The sequence below is a fragment of the Schistocerca nitens genome, chromosome 3 (assembly GCF_023898315.1).
Source record: "Schistocerca nitens isolate TAMUIC-IGC-003100 chromosome 3, iqSchNite1.1, whole genome shotgun sequence".
NCBI lineage: Eukaryota > Metazoa > Arthropoda > Insecta > Orthoptera > Acrididae > Schistocerca > Schistocerca nitens.
In genome coordinates, this window is record NC_064616.1 from 39,766,054 (window position 1) to 39,791,492 (window position 25,439).

The 25,439-nt window shown below is 41.0% G+C and overlaps 1 protein-coding gene across 1 annotated transcript in view; it reads left to right on the forward strand.

Annotated features, from left to right (window-relative positions):
* The window catches only part of LOC126247987 (protein dispatched), a 148,787-nt gene that overhangs the window by 79,384 nt on the left and 43,964 nt on the right, over positions 1 to 25,439 (forward strand). The window contains exons 7-8 of the mRNA XM_049948570.1: positions 17,609 to 17,800; positions 23,370 to 23,505. Of these exons, the coding sequence (XP_049804527.1) occupies positions 17,609 to 17,800; positions 23,370 to 23,505 (328 nt within the window). The remainder of the gene's footprint in view (positions 1 to 17,608; positions 17,801 to 23,369; positions 23,506 to 25,439) is intronic.

Here is a 25,439-nt window from a genome sequence, read left to right on the forward strand (position 1 = left end):
CGAGCACCTCGTGGATGTTATTCTCTCAGCTGCCGAATCCTCTATCCCTTGTACTACTACTTCTTCCCGTCAGGTCCCGGTCCCGGTCCCTTGGTGTACTGTGGAGTGAGGCAATGCTATTTGTGTCCGACGATGTGCGCTTCGTGTCTTTCACCATCATCCTACGTTAATGAACTGCATCTGCTACAAACAACTACGTGTGCAGTGCCGCTGCACTATTAAGGAAAGCAAGAAAGCATGCTGGGTTTCCTTCATCAGCTCGTTCAACAGTTTTACTCCATTCTCTCTCGTTTGAGGTGGCCTGCATCGGCTTTCTGGGACTACCGCCCACTCCCCGATCCCTTATCTGACTGTGGCTGGAAACGTCATAGTCGACCTTGTAGATGTTTCCGTTTTGGGCCAGTACTTTGAGTTGGTTTCAAGCTCCACCCACTACCATCCTGCCTTCCTTCCTCGGAAACAGGCGGAGGCGGCTCATGCAATTTCTTTTCTCACATTGAATCGCGAATGCTACAATACTCCTTTTACTATGAAGGAGTTCGAACGTGCTCTCTCCTCATCCAGGTCTTCTGTTCCTGGGCCCGATACTATCCACGTCCTTATGCTGCAGAATCTTCCTCCTGAGGGAAAACGCATTCTCCTCGATACCCACAACCGTATTTTGACTGACAGTGTATTTCCCACGCTTTGGCATGAAGCTATTATTGTTCCCCTACCTAAGCCTGGTAAAGATAAATCCCTTCTTCCCAGCTGTCGTCCAATTTCCCTTACCAGCAGCATTTGTAAGGTGATGGAACACATGATCACTGGTCGATTGGTGTGGTGGCTGGAGTCACACCATCTTCTCACTAATGCTCAGTGTGGGTTCCGAAAGCGCTGCTCGGCGGTTGATTATCTCGTCACCCTGTTGATGTTCACCATAAATAATTTTCTGCAGAAGCGACTAACAGTGGCCATTTTCTTTGATTTGGAGAAAGCCTATGATACCTGTTGGTGGACAGGCATTCTACATACTATGTGCACATTGGGCCTTTGCGGTCATCTTCCCACTTTCATCCGGGAATTTTTAACAGATCAAGTTTTCTGGGTACATGTGGGTTCCTCCTTATCCCACACTTTTTCACAAGAGAATGAGGTGCCTCAGGGCTCCGTACTGAGTGTTGTCCTCTTCGCCATAGCCATCAGCCCCATTATGGACTGCCTTCCAGCTGGCATTTCCGGTTCTCTTTTCGTTGACGACTTTGCTATTTATTGCATCTCACAGCAGATGTGTCTCCTGTAATGCTGTCTTCAGCGTTGTCTGGACCGTCTCTATGCTTGGAGTGTCCCAAATGGCTCCCGCTTTTCTGCTACGAAATCCGTTGGCGTCAACTTCTGGCGGTACAAGGCACTTCTTCCACTGTCCTTGCGACTGGGCCAAAATTGCTCTCCTGTTAGTGGATGCAACGAAGTTCTTAGGGCTTACATTCGATAGGAAACTCAGTTGGTCTCACCACATGTCCTACCTGGCAGCATGCTGCACCTGGTCCCTAAATGTCCTTTGTGTATTGAGTGGTACCTCTTGGGGAGCTGACCGGACTGTCCTCCTCCACCTCTATAGATCTCTTGTCCGCTCCAAGTTGGATTATGGGTGCATTGTCTACTCCTCTGCATGGCCATCTATCTTATGCCATCTAAATACAGTACACCATTTGGGAATCCGTCTCGCCACTGGTGCCTTCCGTACTAGCTCTGTCGAGAGTCTCTACGCAGAGGCTGGTGAACTACCACTGTCATACCGGCGTGACATCCTACTCAGTAGGTATGCATGTCGACTTTCTTCCAAGTGAGGCCATCCACCTTTGACCCTTTTTTTGATACCATTCTTGACCGCCAATACGAGATGTACGTTTCTTCTCTGCGGTCTCCCGGCGTCCGCTTTCATTACTTGCTTCAGCAGCTGCTGTTCACACTTCCTGCCACTTTCCGAATGGGGGATAGCCTTTCACTTCCTTGGCTTCAAACACAGGTTTGTGTTCGTTTTGACCTCAGCTCGTTCCCGATGGATTCGACTCCCAAGCTGACCTATTGCTGCAACTTTCTCAAACTTCGCTCACGAGCTTTTTGCCGTGTATCAGGCTGTTCATTATGTTCAGAGGCTCCAGCTCACTCGCTGTGTGATGTGCCCTGACTCCCTCAGTGCCCTTCGGAGTCTAGATGATCCCGATCCAGTCCATCCCATCGTTCAACGGATCCAGGACTGCCTCCATTTGTTCCCGAGTGGGGGGAGCCCAAGTGATGTTCATGTGGGTTCCTGGCCATGTTGGTGTGCCTGGGAATGACGCTACTGGTGCTGCAGCCAAGGCTGCAGTCAATCTCGGTTGGCCCGCCTCTTAGTCTGTTCCCTCACAAGATATTTGTACTTTTCTCTATCGGCGTATCACGTCACTTTGGCATGATCTTTGGTGCTCCCTTCATGGGAACAAACTCAGAGAAGTCAAACCTCTCCCAACAGCCTGGCCGACTTCCTTCTGGCCGACTTGCCATGAGGAAGTAATGTTAGCTTGGTTGCGAATAGGGCACTGCCGCTTTAGTCACTGCCACTTACTGAGTGGCGACCCTGCACTCAGCTGTCCTTTCTGTAGCCAGCCATTAACGGTCAGACATTTCCTGATCCTCTGCCCCTATTTTAGCCACTTGTGTGTCAGGGTTGGGCTGCCGCCTGCTTTGCTGGACATTTTAGTGGATGACGTGTGAGCCGTGGCTTGGGTTTTAAGTTTTTTAAAAAGCAGTAATATGACAAAGAGATTTGATTTCTACCTGGAGGCTGCAGTGTCTTGTCGATGTCTTTTAGATACTCTTCCGTAACATCTTGATTATTTTAGAATTGTTTACTGGACCTCGCAATGGTTTTTTACCCTTGCGGTTCCAGCATTTTATGGTCCTATCTGGGTGCCTATGACCTTAGATGTTTTGGGTCCTAAAACCCCACAACACAAAACTGGCCTTCCACAGATCAGAGCGTGGAATGTCAGATCTCTTAATCGGGCAGGTAGGTTAGAAAATTAAAAAAAGGAAATGGATAGCTTAAAGTTAGATATAGTAGGAATTAGTGCAGTTCGATGGCAGGAGGAACAAGACTTCTGGTCAGGTGAGTACAGGGCTATAAATACAAAATCAAATAGGGGTAATGCAGGGTTTAATAATGAATAAAAAAATAGGATTGCGGGTAAGCTGCTATGAACAGCATAGTGAACGCATTATTGTAGCCAAGATAGACATGAAGCCCGCACTTCCACAGTAGTACAAGTTTATATGCCAACTACCTCTGCAGATGACAAAGTGATTGAAGAAATGTAGGAAGACATAAAAGAAATTATTCAGATAGTGAAGGGAAATGGAAATTCAATAGTCATGGGAGACTGGAATTCGATAGTAGAAAAAGGAAGAGAAGGAAAAGTAGTAGGAGAATATGGAATGAGGGTAAGGAATGAAAGAGGAAGCTGCCTGGTAGAATTTTGCACATAACATAACTTAATCATAGCTGACATTTGGTTTAAGAATCATGGAAGTAGGTTGTATACGTGGAAGAGATCTGGAGACACTGGAAGGTTTCAGATAAGTTATATAATGCTAAGACAGAGATTTAGGAACCAGGTTTTAAATTGTAAGACATTTCCAGGGGCAAATGTGGACCCTGACCACAATCTATTGGTTATGAAGTGTAGATTAAAACTGAAGAAACTGCAAAAAGGTGGGAATTTAAGGAGATGGGACCTGGATAAACTGAAAGGACCAGAGGTTGTAGAGAGTTTGAGAGAGAGCATTAGGGAACGATTGACAAGAATGGGGGAAAGATATACAGTAGAGGAAGAATGGGTAGCTTTGAGAGATGAAATAATGAAGGCATCAGAGGATCAAGTAGGTAAAAAGATGAGGGCTAGTACAAATCCTTGGGTAACAGAAGACATACTGAATTTAATTGATGAAAGGAGAAAATACAAAAAATGCAGTAAATGAAGGAGAGACAAAGGAATACAAACATCTCAAAGATGAGATTGACAGGAAGTGCAAAATGGCTAAGCAGGGGTGGCTAGACGACAAATGTAAGGATGTAGAAGCATATATCACTAGGGGTAAGATAGATACTGCGTATAGGAAAATTAAAGAGACCTTTGGAGAAAATAGAACCACTTGTATGAATATCAAGAGCTCAAATGGAAACCCAGTTCTAAGCAAAGAAGGGAAAGCAGAAAGGCGGAAGGACTATATGGAAGGTCTATACAAGGGCGATGTACGTGCGGGCAATATTATGGAAACGTAAGAGGATGTAGATTAAGATGAAATAGGAGATATGAAACTGCGTGAAGAGTTTGACAGAGCACTGAAAGACCTAAGTCAAACCAAGGCCCCGGGAGTAGAAAGCATCCCATTAGAACTGCTGATAGCCTTGGGAGCCAACCATGATAAAACTCTACCATCTGGTGCGCAAGGTGTATGAGACAGGCGAAATACCCCCAGACTTCAAGAAGAATATAAGAATTCCAATCCCAAAGAAAGCAGGTGCTGACAGGTGTGGAAGTTACTGAACTATAAATTTAATGAGTCGCGGTTGCAAAATAGAGACAAATTCTTTATAGACGAAAGGAAAAACTAGTAGGAGCTGACCTCGGGGAAGATCAGTTTCGATACTGTAGAAATTTTGGAACACACAAGGCTATACTGACCCTATGACTTATCTTAGAAGATAAGATTAAGGAAAGGCAAACCTACGTTTCTAGCATTTGTAGACTTAGAGAAAGCTTTTGGCAATGTTGACTGGAATACTCTCTTTCAAATTCTGATGGTGGCAGTGGTGAAATACAAGGAGTGAAGGGCTATTTACAATTTGTACAGAAACCAGACAGCATTTACAAGAGTTGAGGGGCATGAAAGTGAAGCAGCGGTTGGGAAGGGAGTGAGACAGGGTTGTAGCCTATCCCCGATGTTATTTAACCTGTATATTGAGCAAGCAGTGAAGGAAACAAAAGAAAAATTTGGAGTAGGAAGTAAAATCCATAGGGAAGAAATAAAAAGTTTTAGGTTTGCCGATGACATTGTAATTGTGTCAGAGACAGCGAGGCATCTGGAAGAGCAGTTGAACAGACTGGGCAGTGTCTTGAAAGGGGGATATAAGATGAACATGAAGAAAAACAAAATGAGGATAATGGAATGTAATCACATTAAATCAGATGATGCTGAGGGAATTGGATTGGAAAATGGGACATTTAAGGTGGTGGATGAGTTTCACAATTTGGGTTCAAAAATGGCTCTGAGCACTATGGGACTTAACTTCTGAAGTCATCAGTCCCCTAGAACTAAGAATTACATAAACCTAACTAACCTAAGAACATCACACACATCTATGCCCGAGGCAGGATTTGAACCTGTGACCGTAGCGGTCGCCCAGTTCCAGACTGTAGCGCCTAGAACCGCTCGGCCACACCGGCCGGCCCCCTATTTGGGGAGGAGGATAGCTGCTGATGGTTGAAGTAGAGAGTATATAAAATGCAGACCACCAACGGCAAGGAAGGCATTTCTGCAGAAGAGAAATTTGTTAACATCAAGTATAGATTTAAGTGTAGGGAAGTCTTTTATGAAAGTATTTGTATTGCGTGTAGCCATGCATGGAAGTGAAACATGGACAATAAATAGTTTAGACAAGAAGAGAATAGAAGCTCTCAAAATGTGGTGCTACAGACGAATGTTTGACGATTAGATGTGTAGATCATGTAACTGAAGGGGAGGTACTGAATAGAATTGGGTGAAGAGGAATTTGTGGCACAACTTGACTAGAAGAAGGGATCAGTTGGTAGGACATATTCTGAGGCATCAAGGGAGCACCAATTTAGTATTGGAGGGAAGTGTGGAGGGTAAAAATCATAGAGGGAGACCAAGGGATGAATACACTAAGCAGATTCAGAAGGATGTAGGTTGCAGTAGTTACTCAGAGGTGAAGAAGCTTGCTCAGTATAGAGTAGCATGGAGAGCTGAAACAACAACAGCAACAAGAAGTCAATGCAATCAAAAGATATGCCCATTTATGTGTCATAATTTGGCACTTGCATATTTACTCGTCAAGGCTATATGGTACTTCCCATTGACCTAGAATTGTGAAATTTGGAAGAAGCAAGGTTTCACAGTTCAAGTAAAGGGAAAAAATCTGGAAATTGTTTGTTTGTGATTATATCATACGAAAAAAATATTTCTTTTGCCATTTGTTATCTTACTTCGGGTTTAAAATTAAAACATTCTGAAAAGTCTTGAAAATCCTGGGGCTGATATCTTGCCGATGTCAATAACATTAAAAATCAGTGAAAATCTTGATTCCCAGGATGGATGAACTGTCTATACACATAATTAAATTTGTACGGAATCCTTAGTGTGTGAGTCCTACTCTCACCTCGCCAGTTATTTATTTCATTTATTTTCATTTCATGATCCTTGAAAGTGAGCCCTCATTCACAAATACCCAGTTGTTTATGCACTCAACAGAGGAAAGTTGGTACCTTTCTGTCTGCTTCAGCACTTCTATTTAGAAACTCACCTAGCTACTGTTGTGAAAATTTCATTGCGTGTCTTATAAAACATTATGTCACTCAACTCCTCATTCCTCCAAGTTTTGTTACAAACATTTGTTGTTTTGTTAAAAAAATTAAAAATTAAAAAACCGTAGCTGCTTCAATATATCAGAGTACAAAAAAAGGTCAAAGTGTTACCTGTATAGCAGACTACTTTGGCCCATTACGAACTATCATGTGTTGAAACTGCATTTCAGTACTGAGGACTGCTACAAAACATTTGGAGTGTTCAGTACACATGATAATGTATGATCATGGACTGACACGCATCATAATTATCTTTCAGAGTTATCATTTACTACTCAATTTGATATATTTAATAGGAAACAGTCTGGGGCTTTTATACCTCCACAGGAAAAAATGTTTTCAGCTTCTGCTGCAGTTTTCAGTTTTTCAGTGACTGATGTGTGGCATTTATTTGCCTATTTTAACGTGGAAAGTTTATTTTGAGGTGGCTGTGGACCTTGGACTTTTTTCAAGCTGCATGTCTGTTTAGAATTTCCTTATATTTTAACTTTAATATGATAAGCTGCTTTATTGTGTGTCATTTCTACCTGATTTTGTGTCTGGTGCTTATTTTCGGCTGCAAATAGAATATATTGATAACCATTAAGAGCAATAGCAATGTTCGCTGAGCTTTAATTCCTAGAATCCTCAACCGTATTGCTATGTATTTATCCAGATTACCAAATTAAAATGTGTCGCAGGTAAAAGGAGTTAAATCAAGACTTGATTTTGAATTTAATGTTATACGTTATTTACAAAAAAAGTAAACTTTTCCAGTTCATGAACGGTTCTGCTATGCACTTCACAGTGGTTTGCAGAGTAAAGATGTTGGTAGAAATTCTATTATGGAATGATAAAAATATTATGAAAGTATATAGATCAAAATTAAATAATTTAGTGGTAGTAGATCCCAAACTGTGGACCATTGGAATCACAGTAAGAGGCATTTACCCAGGGAACTTCAGTATTGCATCACTGGGTCTGCATATGCAAAATAACAACATCCACTGTTGCTTTGATTTGGTCTATGAAGAATTCACTACTAATTTATATACAGCCTTAGCATGTATATAATGAACAAAGCATTAAAGTGGAAAACATAGTAATATAGATGACACACAAGAGTTGTGAAGCAGTATGTTTTTGCTACGTTTGAAGGCCATTTATTACTTTTCTCCATGCATTTTTTGTATTGCAAGAGGCAAAGCCATGCACACAACAACTCATGCATGCATGCGTTTTTGCCATTATCTTAGACACACTGACCAACTACTTTTGTCAGCACTGGTAGACACCTGCTGCAGAATGCTTCCACAACTCGGTCACTGACTGCCTGCACAAGTAAACTGTCAGTGAAAAATATGTTTAACTGGCTAAGGATCGGACAAAGTCGAATCTCTCCTGACTCATAGTGGCAAGTCTTGGTAAGTCTGTAACTACTTAGGTTTGGGCGACAGACACAGTGTAGTCAGGATGATATATCATGCGAGTTACTGTGACCAGTATTTGGGAATAAATTTCCATAAATTACTTACTTGGTGTTTGCGTATTTCTGCTACTCATGGACTCAGCGATTACAGTGCCTAATAATTAGCACATGATGTACTTGGCCAAGAATAACCCATTACAGAAGTGGTGTCAGCAAGGAATAAATTCTGGAAATTCTACAGTCCTGAGTTCCTGCCAAAGAGATGACAAAGTAGTGGACTGCACAGTCCCAAGCAGCGGGAGCTTGGACATCACCTGACAATGAGGGAACATCCAGTGCTGTAATTAAAGTTGGTCTGTTCAAATTTGGCTATAATATGAAAGGCAGTGATGGATTCATTACACTTTTTCCTGTGCTTTAGTGATGTGTTTGCACAAATTAGCCAAGGTAGAAGAATTCAGTTAGAGTAACAGGGTCAGTCTCCAAACTCCTATAAACGAATTATGGAGAGAGATTCAGCTGTTAAAAGGAAACAAAAGTGAATGTCGTACACTGTCAGCCCGTTGAATAACTACTTGTTATTGCCATCAGTTGTTGTGTTCAGTGGAAACCCTGATGAAAATGTGAAAGTATTTTCAGAAATTTGAAGGGGCTGCCCTGTTGTCTTCACAGACTGATTCTGATAAGTTATCGATTGCTAAATTAAGAATACAGGGAGCTGCACAAGATTTCATTAGTACTGAACACACTTGTGTGAAATCAGAGGATTATACTGAGTTCTAATCGACTCTCGGCTAGATATTTAAATGCAAAATCTGAGCAAATTGCCGAGAGAGCAACTTTATAGCCAGCATATCCAGGACAAATCTATTGAGCAGTTTGTCAACAGAATAGGGAACATTAATGCTCTAACATACGAGCTGGTAGAGCACCATACTGAGAATCCCATTCAGCTTTTTGAATCTGATCAGAGAGATTAGAACACATTCACCCACAGTTTGTATGGATACGAAGTAAGTAAAGCAGTCAGACTGGCACAGTGTAAGACTTTTCGGGAAGCAGTAAAGGGTGATTTTGGCTTTGTGTAATCATTATGGTTGCCAAATGCATTTGAAGAGGAACGTTGCATGTTCAACACAAATTCGCATGGTAGTTATAATTAAACTGATGGTGTTCTGAGTGCTGCAGTGTGGGGTGGTATACATCACGGGACACTGAAACATTGTAGGTATGTGCATTAGTCGGTGCACTCGTGGAGTATGCTGAAGAAAATAATAGCTCCACTTTCTCCTGTCAGGTGAAAATATGGCATTGTAAGCAGTCGGAATGTGGCATGGGTGCAGGAAAAGGGGAGGAAGAATCAGACACATGATAACAGTGGTTTTGGTATGGGTAGTGGTATGTGGTCACAAGTTAAAACATGAGTTTAACATTGTCTCCGACTCAGCAACTGCTGCATACATAAGAAGGCATGGTTACACAACATATCCAGTGTACTCAGAGTGATAGGTCATTGTATGCTATCCTTCAGATCAGGAAGAGTCTGGATACATCCCTGATAGACATGATCTTTCAAATATCCCCACAACCAGAAGTCACATGGATTTAGATTGTAGGCTTTGGAAGGCCATGCATCTTGAAACTGCTTAGAGTGGATGTGGTCATTACTGAAGGTTTCGCAAAGCAAATCTTTCATCTGACAAGCAACAATAAATGTTGCTCCATCTTGCATGAAAATAGTGGTGTGGACGCAGTTGCGTTGTTGCAAAGCTGAAATCACGTGTTGCACAGCGAGGTCCTTAAAATTTGCAAATGTTACTGTACACTTAACAGGCCTGTGAGATGTCATCTCCTTTAAGAAAAATATACCGAGAATGAAGGAGCTTGTGAAACCGTATCAAACAGTCACACAAACTAAGTGGAGTGGCTGTTCCTGTGCAGCATGTGACAGGGTAGAACTGCATATGCAATAGTTCTGTGCATTCACGGCACCGTGCAGATAAAATATGCCTCATCCATCCGAAGAATTTTCCCAACCCACATGTCATCTACTTCCGTGCATGCCAAAAAAACGAAGGGTAACAAAAATCTAGGTCCAAAGTCACAGTGCTGTAGCCTATTGTGGAGCTTCGTTTTGTGCACATTCTGAATCTTGTAGGGATACCAGTGTAAAATGCATAGCAAAATCTTTTGAACTGTTGACCATGGGAGAGACAGTTCCCTTAACATAGCTGAAGCACTGCCTGCAGAATTTGAGGCATATGCTGCCCGGCCGGCTATTGCTACAGCAGCTTCAACAACCACCACCATGGGAAGGGGCTGCCTCTTTCTCCCTGGTGCACCTGTTTCTTCAGATTTCTTTATAATATTCTTTAGCCATTTGATAAAATGGGGTCTCTTTGCAGCTGTTTCTGTTGGCAATATTCCCAGAATGCAGTGCTGCTTTTGCTGCTGTTCTGATAAAATGACTTTTCCAATAGTGCATGTTCTTTCTTCTCAAAGACCGTTGTCTTTCATACATAAAACTTCAACCTTCTTAACCCTTTACACTAACAGACACTTCACCGAAAAAATCAACATGTGTATCCTAGTGACTAATGGCATTCTGACGTTAGAGTAGGAAACATTTTGTATTCTGATTACTTACAGTGCTATATCCTGTTAATAAACATAGAATGTTTCAGCATCTTGCGGTGTACGCAGCCCACAGCTTTGTGCAATGTATAGGGCCCACACTACAGCACTCGGAACACCATCATTATAATTATAAACACCCCATAGAGTGGTACACATGTAAAGAAGGCTGGTCACAAATGTAATGAGTGTAAAGAAAACCTACCATTGTGAGATACAGGGTTACGTATCAAGGAAGAAAGATTAATGTTACCAACGGCATAATGCTTCTGTAGGGATTGTCAGGACAAAATTAGATTAATTACAGTGTACACAGAGGCACTTTAAACAGTCATTCCTCCCGTGCTACCCACATGAATGGAATGAGACAAAGCCCTAACAATTGGTACAATGGAATGTACCCTCTGCCATGCACTTCACAGTGGTTTGCGGAGAATGTTTGTAGACAGAGACTATTTGGGCAACAAAATGACTGACAATGATTGAAGTAAGGAGAATACAGAATGGACTGGCATTAGCAAGAAAAGAATTTCTTTAAATGTGAGTTATTTTAACAGTTGATATAAATTTAATCGTTGAGCCTTTTCTGAAGGTGTCTGTTTGGAGTGTAGTTTTGTATGGAAGTGAAAAGTGGGTGACGTACAATCCAGACAAGAAGACAATAGTTTGCTTTTGAAATGTAGTGCTTCAGATGAATTCTGAAGGTTAGACAGGTAGATCAGGCAATTAAAGAAGAGCTGCAGAATCAGATTGGGAGAAAAGAAGTGGCACAACTTGATTAAATGAAGAGATCACTTGATAGGAAATATTCTGAGGCATCAGAAAAATTGAGGCATTAGACAAATATCAATTTGGTAATGGAGGGAAGTGGAAGCGGGGGCAGAGTTGTGGAGGGTGTGGGGGTAGGGATGGGGGGGTGGGGGGTAAAAATTGAGAGAGACCAAGGCTCGACTGCAGCAAGCGATTTAGGTTTGAAGAAGTTACAAAGAGTTGAGGAGGCTGGGACTGGGTAGGCTAGTGTAGAGAGCTGCATCAAACCAGTTTTTGGACTGGCACATATTATGACATTAGCTCTTGCTGAAAATAGTAGTTGATGGGCTGGTAGAGGGAAAGAATTGCAGGGTCAGCCTAGATGTGCATACATAAGGCAGATTGTCAGTGTTTTGCTGAAATGGAGAGGATAGCTGTCAAATGACAGAAATGGAGAGCTGCATCAAAGCAACCTTTTTTTCAGGGGGGGGGGGGGGGGAGTACTGCCAGCTGATACACCAAACTGGTCCTAAAACAAAGATGTCGCATGATGGAACCATCAGAAAAACTAGTTTGTTGCCATCACAATGAGAACTGTAGACAGTGACAAGGTCAAAAGCAGCTATCCTGAAATGGGAATACCCAGTACCATTTAACTTGGACAATTGTGGTGTGGTCCAGATAATTCAACACATGTTTTCTTGCAGTGCTTTGGCCCACATGGTGCAGCCTCGAGGACCTCATGACAGCAACTCCTGTTGTAGTGGGTGTCACTTGCTTCTGTATAACCAACTTAATTAATTTGTTTTGGTTTATTCATAGTTACTTGCCAATTTTCTGTTATTTGCTGTAAGTGTTATAAGTACTACAACTGTATTTATCCATTCTGTTCCTATAGCTTCTTTTTCTTTTAATTTGTAATCTAATACATCTGACATGTTTAAATAAAAATCTGTCATCCCTTAAAAGTACGAGGGCCGTTCAGAAAGTAACCTCCAGTTGATTTAAAAAAATACACCAAGTTAAATAAAAATATTTTAATATATACATCTTACAACTACATCTTTGCACTATTTTTCTACATAGTCTCCATAGCGATTGAGGCACTTATCGTATCTCTTCACAAGCTTTGAAATTCCTTCTGCATAAAAATCACCCGTTTGTGCCTGGAGCCAGCCTGTGACCGCATCTTTGAGCTCTTCGTCGTCATCAAACCGCTGTGACCCGAGCCATTTCTTCAAATGCATGAAGAGGTGATAATCACTTGGCGCCAGGTCTGGGCTGTAAGGTGGATGGTTGATAACGTCCCACTTGAAGGACTCAAGAAGGGCCGTTGTTCTGCGAGCAGAGTGAGGACGGGCGTTATCGTGCAAAAAAACGATACTGGAAGTCAGCATACCTCGGCGTTTGTTCTGTATAGCCCGTCGTAACTTTTTTATTGTTTCACAGTACACGTCTTGATTAATGGTCGTACCACGTTCCATGAATTCAACCAACAACACCCCTTTGGCATCCCAAAACACCGTTGCCATCAGTTTTCTGGCAGAAAAATCTTGCGAGGCTTTTCTTGGTTTGGTAGGCGAATTTGAATGTGCCCACATCTTTGATTGTTCTTTTGTCTCAGGGTTCACGTACTTAATCCAGGTTTCGTCACCGGTCACGATTCTGTTTAACAATGGTTCTCCTTTGTCCTCATAACGTGACAGAAAGTCTAATGCAGAGGCCATTCTTTGAGTTTTGTGGTGGTCGGTAAGAATTTTGGGCACCCATCGTGCACAGAACTTACGGTAACCCAATCTTGCTGTCACTATCTCGTACAAGAGAGTCTTAGAAATCTGTGGAAAACCAGTAGACAACTCCGACATTGAGAAACGTCGATTTTCACGAACTTTTGCATCAACTGTCTGAACGAGTTCGTCAGTCACCAATGATGGTCTACCACTCCTCTCTTCATCATGAACGTTTTCTCGTCCACTTTTAAATAAACATACCCATTCACGGACAACTCCTTCACTCATAACTCTTGGTCCGTACACGGCACAAAGCTCACGATGAATAGCTGCTGCAGAATATCCTTTGGCTGTAAAAAACCTTATGACAGCACGCACTTCACATTTGGCGGGGTTTTCTATTGCAGCACACATTTCAAACTGCCACAAAAACTAAACTAGCGCAGGTACGACGTTCACTCGACCACGGCTTGATGCCGACTGACCTGTTGAGTGCGTGAACGCACAGATGGCGTCGCTACTCCCCCCACAACCCGCACTGTGACCAATCGGAGGTTACTTTCTGAACCACCCTCGTATATTTATTGTCTGTGATTAATCAGTCATATCCTTCCTGAGAGTATGTAGAGACTTTTTCAGTGTAACATGGAGTCGTAGATACTATTTGGTCCGGAGGAATTGTTATAATATCACATTGCAATTAAAGTTGCCAAGCTATAACGTGTAGCACGGTTATCAGTGAAACACATACCACAGAACAAGGTGAACTGAAGCATAGCTGACTAACTCAATGTCTTAAGTGATTCATAAATATGGGGACTTGTTCCATGAAAAGAAATAAAGTTCTTATCTGTTTGCTCAAGACTGTTTTGAAACACATAATTGAAGTGAAATAATGTAATTACATTAGATCTGGCACCTAGGAGGCTATAGTTTTATGTTATTGGCCTGGTGCCTTCAAATTGTGGCAGTATCATTTCCCAAAATGCAATATTCTTCTTAAATTGTCGTGTATATTCGGTAAATATAGGATAAAGTACAATTTTAATGTGGAGAGAAGTTAAGCTTTGAATTTAAAATGTTTCATGCTATTTTAATGTAAAGTAAGTTTGTAAAACTAGGTAATCTGGATAGTTTCAATGGTCTTTTCATGTGTTTGGCAGACTACTTTTGAAAATTCTTTCTTCTTTTCTTTTCAATCCTCTCCTTGCACATTCACATACACTGATGAGCCAAAATATTATGCCCACCTGTTGAATAGCATGTCGGCCCACTTCTGGAACTCAATACAGCAGTTATTCTGCAAGACATGGATTTGACAAGTCCTTGGTAGGTTTCCAGAGGTACGTGGCACCAAATGTCTACACAAAAGTCACAAAATTCCTGTAAATTACAGGCTGTTGGTATACAGACAAAGAGCTGGGGTCCGACAGCATTCCAGATGCATTCCATCAACTTCAGATCAGGCAAATTTGGTGGCCAAGACATCAACATTAGTTTACCCTCATCCTCCTCAAAAAACCGTAGCACTATTTTGGCTTTGTGACATAGACCGATATCTGGTTGGAAGGTACCACCATTGTTTGGGAAGATGTCAGTATGAAGGGATGCAGGTGATCGACAGTTACATTCACACAATCCACAACTGTCATGGTCGTTTCTATTACTACCATATCTTCCAGGGAAGCCCAGGTGAATGTCCTCCTTAGCACAATACTGCTACCCCGCCCCCCCCCCCCCCCCACTCACACACACACACACACACACACACACACACACACACACACACACACACACACACACAGTGCATGTTATTGAGCAGCTGTTCACCTGGATGAAGACAAATCTGGACACGACCATTGACCTGATTTAACCAGAAACATGAGTCACCTGACCAAGAGACACATTTCTATTGATCTATTTGAGCTCACTGAACCTGTGCCCACTGAAATTGTAATGGAAGGTGTAGTTGTGTGAAAATGGTAACATTGTCAACAATGTGCTGAATGGTGTGCTCTGAAACATTTATGCCTGCACCAGTATTTGACTCTTCATCAGAACTGCCACAGATTACCATCTATCCTGGTCACAACAGTTTGGCTCATCAGTGTACGTGACATTTATTGTTACATTGGCTTTGCCACCTACATCAAATTCCATGCTCTTTCTTCATTTTTAATTTTATTTCTATACCGAGGCTGCTCTGACAGGGATTAATGTGTCTCATAGACTCCTGGTGTAGCAGATGGAGTCTTTCATAATCTGCTTTCTTTATTTCCATGTAATTGTGCTCCTACTATTGTTATCACAGCCAGAGCTCGTGAAGAAAAATGTAAGGTTTGTAGATGTACAGGCAGTTAAAAATAGTGTTGAACGATTTTGAGAGGTGGTAGTAAGCATCAAAACAAGAAACAAAGTCCGATAAACATTGGCTCTAAAATGCGTACCTTAAGAGCTATGAACTGTGAACCATCTTCAATACTGTGAAACACATCTCTCCTACTGCAAGCTCTTTGTTTACCATATTTTGGGAGGAGGTAGTATGGACCAAAAGAAGGAAAAAATGTTCAGTAGAAAATATGTGTAATGAAAATGAACAAATGTTCTTAGCTTGTAAGGTATGCGTCTTAGAGCCCATGTTCACTGGACTTATTTCATGTTCTGATGATTAACTACCATCTCCCAAGATATTAGACTCCTATTTCTAACACCCTGTGAGTTACAGGGTAGGTACATAAAATAGTGACGGGAGGTACACTGATCAGCCAGAACATCATCGCCGTGTCACCTGGCAAGGAATGGCTGCTAGTCGGACACGGGCAAAGTACATTTGATATCAGTGAGTGTGCCGTCTGTGTGTAGAATGGGAAGGCACGTGATCCACCAGAGCTTGACTGTGGGCAGATTGTGATAGCCCGGGGGCTAGGCATGAGCATTTCAGAAACTGCACAACTTGTTGGGTGTTCGAGGAGTGGTGTGGTGTGTGTCTTGAATATGTGGTGAAACCACATCCAGACATTGTGGGGTTGGGTGGGCACACCTCATTACAAGTGTCGGACATCATAACTGGGCAGATTGGTAAAACAGGGCAGCCGGCAAACTGTGGCAGAACTAACATCAGACTTTATTGCTGGGCAGAGTACAAGTGTGTCTGAACACACAGTGAACCAAACACTTCTAACGATGGGCCTCCACAGCTGATGACCCACGCATGTGCCAATGTTAACACCATAACTTCGGCAACTACAACTGAAATGGACACACGACCATAGTCACTGAACGTTGGTGCAATTGCAGAGTGTTGCATGGTCTGATGAACCCCAATATCTTCTTCATGCTGATGGGAGGACGCAGATCTGTCGTCTTCCATGGGAACACCTACTTGACCCCTGTACTGTGGGACAGAGACAAGTTGGCGGTGACTTCATTATGCTGTGGGGGAACATTCATGTTGGCCTTTGTGGGTCCAGTGGAGCTTGTGCAAGACACCATGACAGCCAAGGAGTATCATACGTTGGTTGCAGACCATGTACAACCTTTCATGACGATTATGTTTCCCAATGGCAGTGGCATTTTCAACAAGATAATGTGCCATGTGCGAGGAGTGTGATAGTGTGATGGAGTATTTCGAGGAACACAGTGGTAAGTTCCAATTGATGTGCTGGCTCCCCTACTCACCAGATCTGAATCCAAACAAACACATCTGAGATGTGATTGAACGTGGCATCAGGGCTTATCACCCCCCCCTCCACCCCCACCACCCGTACCCAGAATTTATGGGAACTAGGTGACTTGTGTATGCAGATGTAGTCCCAATGACCTAACAGGGCCTCATTGCTACCAGGCCAGGATGGGTCGCCGATGTTATCCATGCCAAAGTTGGACATACTGATTATTAGGTAGGTGGTCATAATGTTCTCGCTGATCAGTGAAAATGTTCAGTTTTGAACTGGTATGTTTCCTACTCCAGAAGTTTCATTGTGCCTGGATGGTAGCACTTTATTTCTGCAATGTGAATGTACAGTTTGGGTTGTAGCAGGTTTTATGATACGTAAGTCCTTCAGCTGCAACAAGTCAATATATTGTTACGTGAGCTGTATGTAATTCACTATATACGTTTAGACATAATGGTGCAATGATTTCACTGTTAGCTAATTTGTAGATATTACAGTTAAATTCTCTCTCTCCTACATTACTGGAACACTTATATTATGATGAATAAATTTTTACTCAGTTTTGTATAATGATTTTTTTTTAAAGAAGACAATGAAATATGTGATAAATAATACTGACGGACTGTTAACCTTGCAGTTGAGTCCGTTTAATCAACAAACCAACCAACCAACCAACCAACCAAATTATAATGAATACATGTACTGTTACTGTTATTCATTGTGTAAATCTATGGAATTTGTGCATTATTTATCATTCTAACCAAGTCTCATTGAATTTCATTGCAGGAGAACGATGTGAATTTAACTTTGGCACTTCTGCAATACTGTGCTCCTTACTTCTATAATTTAATGTTAACGCCTGAGTGTACAGAGGAAAGAAATGAAATATGTCAACAAGTGCCTCCGCAATGCAGCCAGCATAATGCTGTTTATAATATACTGTATTACCTTGTGGATGCTTCATTTTTACCACCAAATGTGAGTAGACTGATAGGTGCTGCAGAGCAGAATTTGTTTTCATTTACTTTGATTAATTTCATGTGAGTTACTACTGAGGTTTCTGTGTATTCTAGTGTTACAAATTTTTACAGCTTTCAGAGATTTGCCCACAGTCCAAAACTTAGAAGGTGTCTAATATTATAAATTTTTGCAGTAGATGTCTAGAAATTTACAAGAGAACGGATATGTATTGTGATGAATGACTCAAGTTTGAAACCTGAATTATGTTGTTGGACACCTTCTTCGTGTGCCTGTCATGTGCTCAATACTGTGTTTGGTAAATGGGTTGTGTACTGAGTGAGGTAGCACAGCAATTAAGACACTGGACCCACATGCAGGAGGAATGGATCCAAATTCTTCTCTGGCTAACCAAATACAGGTTTTCTGTAGTTTTACTAAAACAGTGGGCATGGATTATGCATTGAGTATGCTGGTTGTGGCTGGAGCTTGTGTGTGTGTGTGTGTGTGTGTGTGTGTGTGTTTGTTGCACACAGAGAACCAAGATTTTTATGTGTCACAGATAACTGATTTTCAGCAGGATATATCAGAAGTGATTGACAACAGAGATCAACTTCTACATCTACATACATACTCCGCAATCCACCATACGGTGCGTGGCGAAGGGTACTTCGTACCACAACTAGCATCTTCTCTCCCTGTTCCACTCCCAAACAGAACGAGGGAAAAATGACTGCCTATGTGCCTCTGTACGAACCCTAATCTCTCTTATCTTATCTTTGTGGTCTTTCCGCGAAATGTAAGTTGGCGGCAGTAAAATTGTACTGCAGACAGCCTCAAATGCTGGTTCTCTAAATTTCCTCAGTAGCAATTCACGAAAAGAATGCCTCCTTTCCTCTCGAGACTCCCACCTGAGTTCCTGAAGCATTTCTGTAACACTCACGTGATGATCAAACCTACCAGTAACAAATCTAGCAGCCCGCCTCTGAATTGCTTCTATGTCCTCCCTCAATCCGACCTGATAGGGATCCCAAACGCTCGAGCAGTACTCAAGAATAGGTCGTATTAGTGTTTTATAAGCGGTCTCCTTTACAGATGAACCACATCTTCCCAAAATTCTACCAATGAACCGAAGCCGACTATCCGCCTTCCCCACAACTGCCATTACATGCTTGTCCCACTTGATATCGCTCTGCAATGTTACGCCCAAATATTTAATCGACATGACTGTGTCAAGCGCTACACTACTAATGGAGTATTCAAACATTAAAGGATTTTTTTTCCTATTCATCTGCTATGATTTACATTTATCTATATTTAGAGTTAGCTGCCATTCTTTACACCAATCACAAATCCTGTCCAAGTCATCTTGTATCCTCCTACAGTCACTCAACAATGACACCTTCCCGTACACCACAGCATCATCAGCAAACAGCTGTACATTGCTCTCCACCCTATCCAAAAGATCATTTATGTAGATAGAAAACAACAGCGGACCTACCACACTTCCCTGGGGCACTCCAGATGATACCCTCACCTCCGATGAACACTCACCATCGAGGACAACGTACTAGATTCTATTACTTAAGAAGTCTTCGAGCCACTTACATACTTGGTAACCAATCCCATATACTCGTACCTTAGTTAGGAGTCTGCATTGGGGCACCAAGTCAAATCCTTTCCGGAAGTCAAGGAATATGGCATCCGTCTGATACCCTTCATCCATGGTTCGCAAGATGTCGTGAAAGAACGGCGAGTTGCGTTTCGCAGGAGCGATGCTTTCTAAAGCCGAGCTGATGCATGGAGAGCAACTTCTCTGTCTCAAGGAAATTCATTATATTCGAACTGAGAATATGTTCAAGAATCCTGCAACAAGCCGATGTTAAGGATATTGGTCTGTAATTTTGAGAATCAGTCCTTCTACCCTTCTTATATACAGGCGTCACCTGCGCTTTTTTCCAGTGACTGTGTAGCCATTGATCTCTTTAAAGCTTTTGATAGGATAAATCACCTGGTACTGCTAACAAAACAGCGAGGACTTGGGCTTAATGAAAGAGTGGTTGATTGGGTGATGGGATATTTACAGGACAGAAAACCAGGACTATACTGAGGGCATCAACATTTACATATACATATACATATAACACACACTCTGCAAGACACCATATTGTGCTTGGCAGGGGGGATGTGTGGTATCACATATTACTACTAGTAATTTTTTTTCTGTTCCTCTCACAAATAGTGAGGGAAAATCAACTGTCTATATGCCTCCGTACAAGGCCTAATTTCTCTCATCTCATCTCTGTGATCCTTATGCAAATCATACATTTGGGGTAGTAGAATTGACCAGCAGTCAGCATCAAATACCAGTTCTCTGAACTTCCGCAATATTGCCTCGCTGAAAGAGCCTCGTGTTTTCTCCAGGGATTCCCATTTGATTTCACAAAGCATTTCAATAATACTTTTGTGCAGACTGAACCTGCTGGTAACAAATCCGTCAGCACACTTCTGAAATACTTCAATATCTTGGTTTAATCATACCTGGTGTGGATCCCGAACACTCGAGCAGTGCTCAAGAATGGGTCACACTAATGTTCTATCCACAGTCTCCTTTCCCAAATTTCTCCCAATAAAGTGAAGTCGAGCATTTGCCTTCCCTACTACCAACATGACATGCTCATTCCATTTCATTTCACTTATTAACATTACACCTAGATATTTAATTGATATGACTGTGTCAACCAGCACATTACTGATGCTGGATTCAAACATTACTGGATTGGCATCAAGGACACAGTCACAGCGGGGATGCGAGGAGGGAACAGCAGCAACGATAACAACAACAACAACAACAACAACAACACACACACACACACACACACACACACACACACACACACACACACAGCGAACTGCAATTTATGAATTAACTGGGAAAGATATGCAAGCTCACTTGTCCCATCTGTTCTTATCATCTGCCTGTGAGAAGAAACCTTTCCCTTGGCAGGTGTCACAATGTTTATGTGTCAATGGTAGGTTTAGTTCATGCATCTGCTGCCAGCACAGCTAGCTCACACTCAGCAATGAAGTTTTTACTACAACTGCACAGTGGTATTGTAGAATATCAAAGTTTGGTCAGTAGGTGCTGAGGCAGATGTGCTATTTGACTGAAGGTTTACAATTTTTGACAATTTATGAGGACTGGAGAGAAACTGCTTGGGATCGAGTGCTTCAAAATAGTGTGTAGAATAATAAGGGAAGTGGAAAACATACCTCACATATAAATAACATTTCATCTCACTTTAATATCCTGTCAGAAACACCTAAAAATCTTATTTTGAAAACTATGCAGCAGATTTTAATGTGAAATATGGTAGAAATATAAATACAACTGAGCTAGTTAACAAAATAGCAGCTTTCAAATTCCAGCAGGAAGTGCTGATGAACACTGAACATCTTCCTATTTGAATATTTTGAAGTTTTATCCCAAAGTATGGGTTAGAATATGCTTACTCAAACATCAAAATTGCTTAGGGTATATTTATGATTTGTGCAGCATCTTCTCAATGCAATTTCAGCAAATTAAAAAGATAAAAAACTACTTTAGATCAATTATAGGTGAAATAGTGTGTCAGATTCAGCTATTTTGTTGATAGAATATGACACAGCTGCTAAACTTGACTTCAAAGGACATAACCATCTATAATAAAAACATAATTATTGAAAAGGAATATATTCCTAACACTCATATGTAGTCCTTTTCCTTTTATTTCAAATTAATACTTTATACACTTCTGCTAATTTATGAGGAGCAGATAAAATCTGATATTTATGATTTTGCACCATATAAATGCAGGCACTTTAGAATATTTTTGTTAATGAAACAACTGATAAAATGGCATTAAATACTCAAATATTTTTGTGCCATGAGGAGCAGACGACGTGCTGTTGATCAAGACATCTAAGTAATGAAAAATATTAGCCATCTCAAGATGGGCGTCGTAGCCTGAAACCAGTTAGGGCACTAAAATAAAACATTTAAAAAGTATTGGTGGCCGGTTCCATCATTCATCAACCACCTCCATACCAGTCTAGTCTGTGCAAGCTCTTCGTCTCTGAATAACTACTGCAACAATATGCTTTACAGACCCCTACCCACCCTGCACACATGAGTGCGTGCGTGCCCCCCCCCCCCCCCCCCCCCCCCTCTCTCTCTCTCTCTCTCTCTCTCTCTCTCTCTCTCTCTCTCCCTCCACACACGCACACACACACACACACACACACACACACACACACACACACACACAAAACTGTTACCTTGATGCGTTAGCATTAGGATGTGTCATACCAACTGATCCCTTCTTTTAGTCAAGTGTAGCATGTCAGTTGCAATTCAGACACTCAGTTGGACTTATGGGGCAATGGCTGGCACCGTGACTTGCCAGTCTTCAATACTGAGACATAAATATGCCTTTTTTTTGTGGAGACACACAATTAGTGTTCGTTGATCCAGACTATCTGAGGTCCATACTTTGTGGTCCATGGAAAGCAGATTAGGAATTCATGTTGTATACATACAGAAACCATCTGATGATAGTTATATTCGAAATAGCCAATGTGAAGGGAAAATATTTCATCACTTTACTTATTCATAGCTGTGTCAAAATCTTATACTACAGAAGTTACATCTTCAGCCATTTCACTCCACTGTGAAGTGTATGTAACTCAGTCTGCACACACTATGCGACATTTCAGTAGCCGTCAGCTGCATTTCGAATGAAGCCTCAGGTACTCTCCTGACCCTAAGGTCGAGATGGTATGTCAACACATCACCAGAAGTTCATGTGACGGTTCCATAGATTTTAAAGCCAATGCAACTCACTTGTGAAGTTACCAGGAAACATTTGCAAACCAGAAACCTGACACACTAAGGCTGTCATGGCCCAACGTAGTTCTAGTAGTTATTACATATTTGAGGCCATACTTCGAAGGTAAACTATTGCTACAGCTAACACCAAACATCCATGTCGTATTTGCGAAACCTGTATTCCAAAACAATTATTAATTGTGAAGAACAGTTCCTTGAAATAATTGAGTTGTAGAAAATGTGATTATTTTTATTTATTTATTTATTTAATTTTTTTACTGCAGAGTTTGCTAGGAAATAAACATTCTGTTAGACATGTTACAGATTATCTACAATATACTTTAAATGCCTTTTTCAGAAGTGCTTTTCTGTAGTTCATCTTCATTGTGAGAATGTCATTGTCACACATCAGTGCTCCTTTATTTTATACTGACTGCATCACATTAATGTCACAAAATGGTCTACATTTTGACTACCAATATTTCAGGCATTATGTGGGCTGCTATTTGTGCAGTATTATGTTCTTTCAGAATGTACTTCATATTATTAAAACGTCATTTAGTCTCATGTACAATATAATTAAAATACTGAGCAGAACATAAGACTTACCATAATTAAAATGTGTTATAATTTACTGTGTTAATCTTTATAAAGAATTCTCAGGTTTTAATGGTAATGGAATATTCATTCATAAATATAACAAAATTCTGTCTTAATTTTTAGAAAAGTGTCAGCACACTGGACAATGCAATGCTAATTCTGCCATTTGGACGAAGCAGTGACACACTGGACTACTATAGAAAGATTGACAGTGCATCATTACAGTATCAGGATATTAAAGTTACTGCTATGGAATTAGGTCAGTAAATCTGTTAGATGGATATATATAATTAATTTTATTTCAAAGTGCACATGTGAAACAATTCATATAAAAACATTATCTTTATGAAGGATTGTGTAGACTTAATACTTTCAGTGCAGAGCACTTTAGGTATTTCATCAAAGGTGTTATAGCATTTGAAGAAACTAGCTTAGTAACAAAGTTTTTTAAATCTTGTATAGTAATTGATTACTTTTTAGTCTTTCTTTATTATAGAATGTTGAATTTACTGTAAAAATTAAATATCTGTTACACCATTCCATAAGGTGCAATGTTGAAATACCAAAATGTTTCACAAGTTTTGATGTTCTGGTAACTTATGTATTCAAATTCAGTGTACATGTACTGAAAGTCAAAAGTAAATGGTTGAGTGTTGTTTATACAGGGTGTATACGACCCGGGACAACCGGGAGATCCGGGAAAAACCCGGGAATTTTTTAAAATTCCGGGAATTTTTTAAAATTTCGGGAATTTTTCATTGTTTTAGTTTTCAGTTAATTTTCTGTAATTTTGATTGGTAAGAACCGACACACTAACAAAGGATATTGCTGTGTCCTGATACTGCAGAATAATACGGCAGCAACAAAATATGAACGAGAGAATAAAACTTAAATTGCAAAGGAAATGCACCACATAAAGAAAACACAGTGCTCATAAAAGCATTTGCCAACAGCAAAATGTGTCAAAGGGTTTAGGAAGACTATGCAATGCTCCGTGACGACAAATTACCTCCAATGAGCGTGACGTCATAACTGTTTACATTTGATTAATGTAAGCAGTTACAAGCGGGATCATGCGCATGCGCAGTTGAGTCGCGTATGAGTAGTACCTCCTCCCGATTCTGGCTACAGAAATATCGCTGTTGGTTGTGTATGCAGCAAACCGGGGTATCTGAACCGGACAGCTGTTTTGGCGGTGAGGGGGGGCAAATTCGTATTCTTTGGGGGGTAAAAAACCTTGTTTCACAAAGCGCCTAGCATCTAACGCACGTTAGTCTATTGATTATTCAAATGATTTTGAAACGTATCCCTGTTGCTTTTTGAACACATTCTAAGTTGATTTCTGAATTAATTGTAAGTTGATTTTTGAATGTGTGCATAGTGTACGTGATGTCCATGCCAGGAGAATCCTTGTCGCATCTAGAAATAACCTTTCCTGCAGAAAAAGGGGATGGGGCTATACGAGCTGAGCAGACTAAAGCCGAACGGGGGTGAATGCCGTTTGTTTATGTGATTGATTGGGTATGCGAATGATTGTTGTAATTACTAGCTAAGTCCATAGATTCAGACTACCAGAGTGGGATTAAACGACTAACAGGACTAACAGGTAAGAAAGTTTATGTATTATCTTCTCGGTGTATCCAAGAAAATGAAATTTTGACAGAAAATTTTTGGCCAGATCGCTACAGTAAAAAGGGCATGTTGATCATTTCCCGGCTAGCAACCCCTTAAGTTCTATTCTGGGAGTTGCACGGAAAAAGCGCTATACGACCATGTAATACCGCCTAACCAGAGAATAATCGCTGGATAACTAAACCGGTGATTCTGGCAGGGTTAGTAGAGTTAACCGGACAATGAGCTTTGACAGTGATAGGAATAGTTACAGAATTAGTGATGAGAAGGTAGTTTGTTAGAACAAGGAAGGAGAAGAAATGGGGACATCACACAAATTATGGAATAATATGATGATTCCAAATTTATACAAAAATTTTGTACTACTACTACTTTTCAACCTCAAGCTTCAAAAACTGGAGTGTATGAATGAAATGTGAAACTATTTCCTAACATAAAGCTTTTTTTGCTTGTAGTAGGCCAAATAGGCATTTCAAATTGGTACTTTATGAATTATATCCTGTCGTATTATAAAAATGACCATTATTACCAAAACAGTCTCGCTTATTTGGTGTGTGTTAC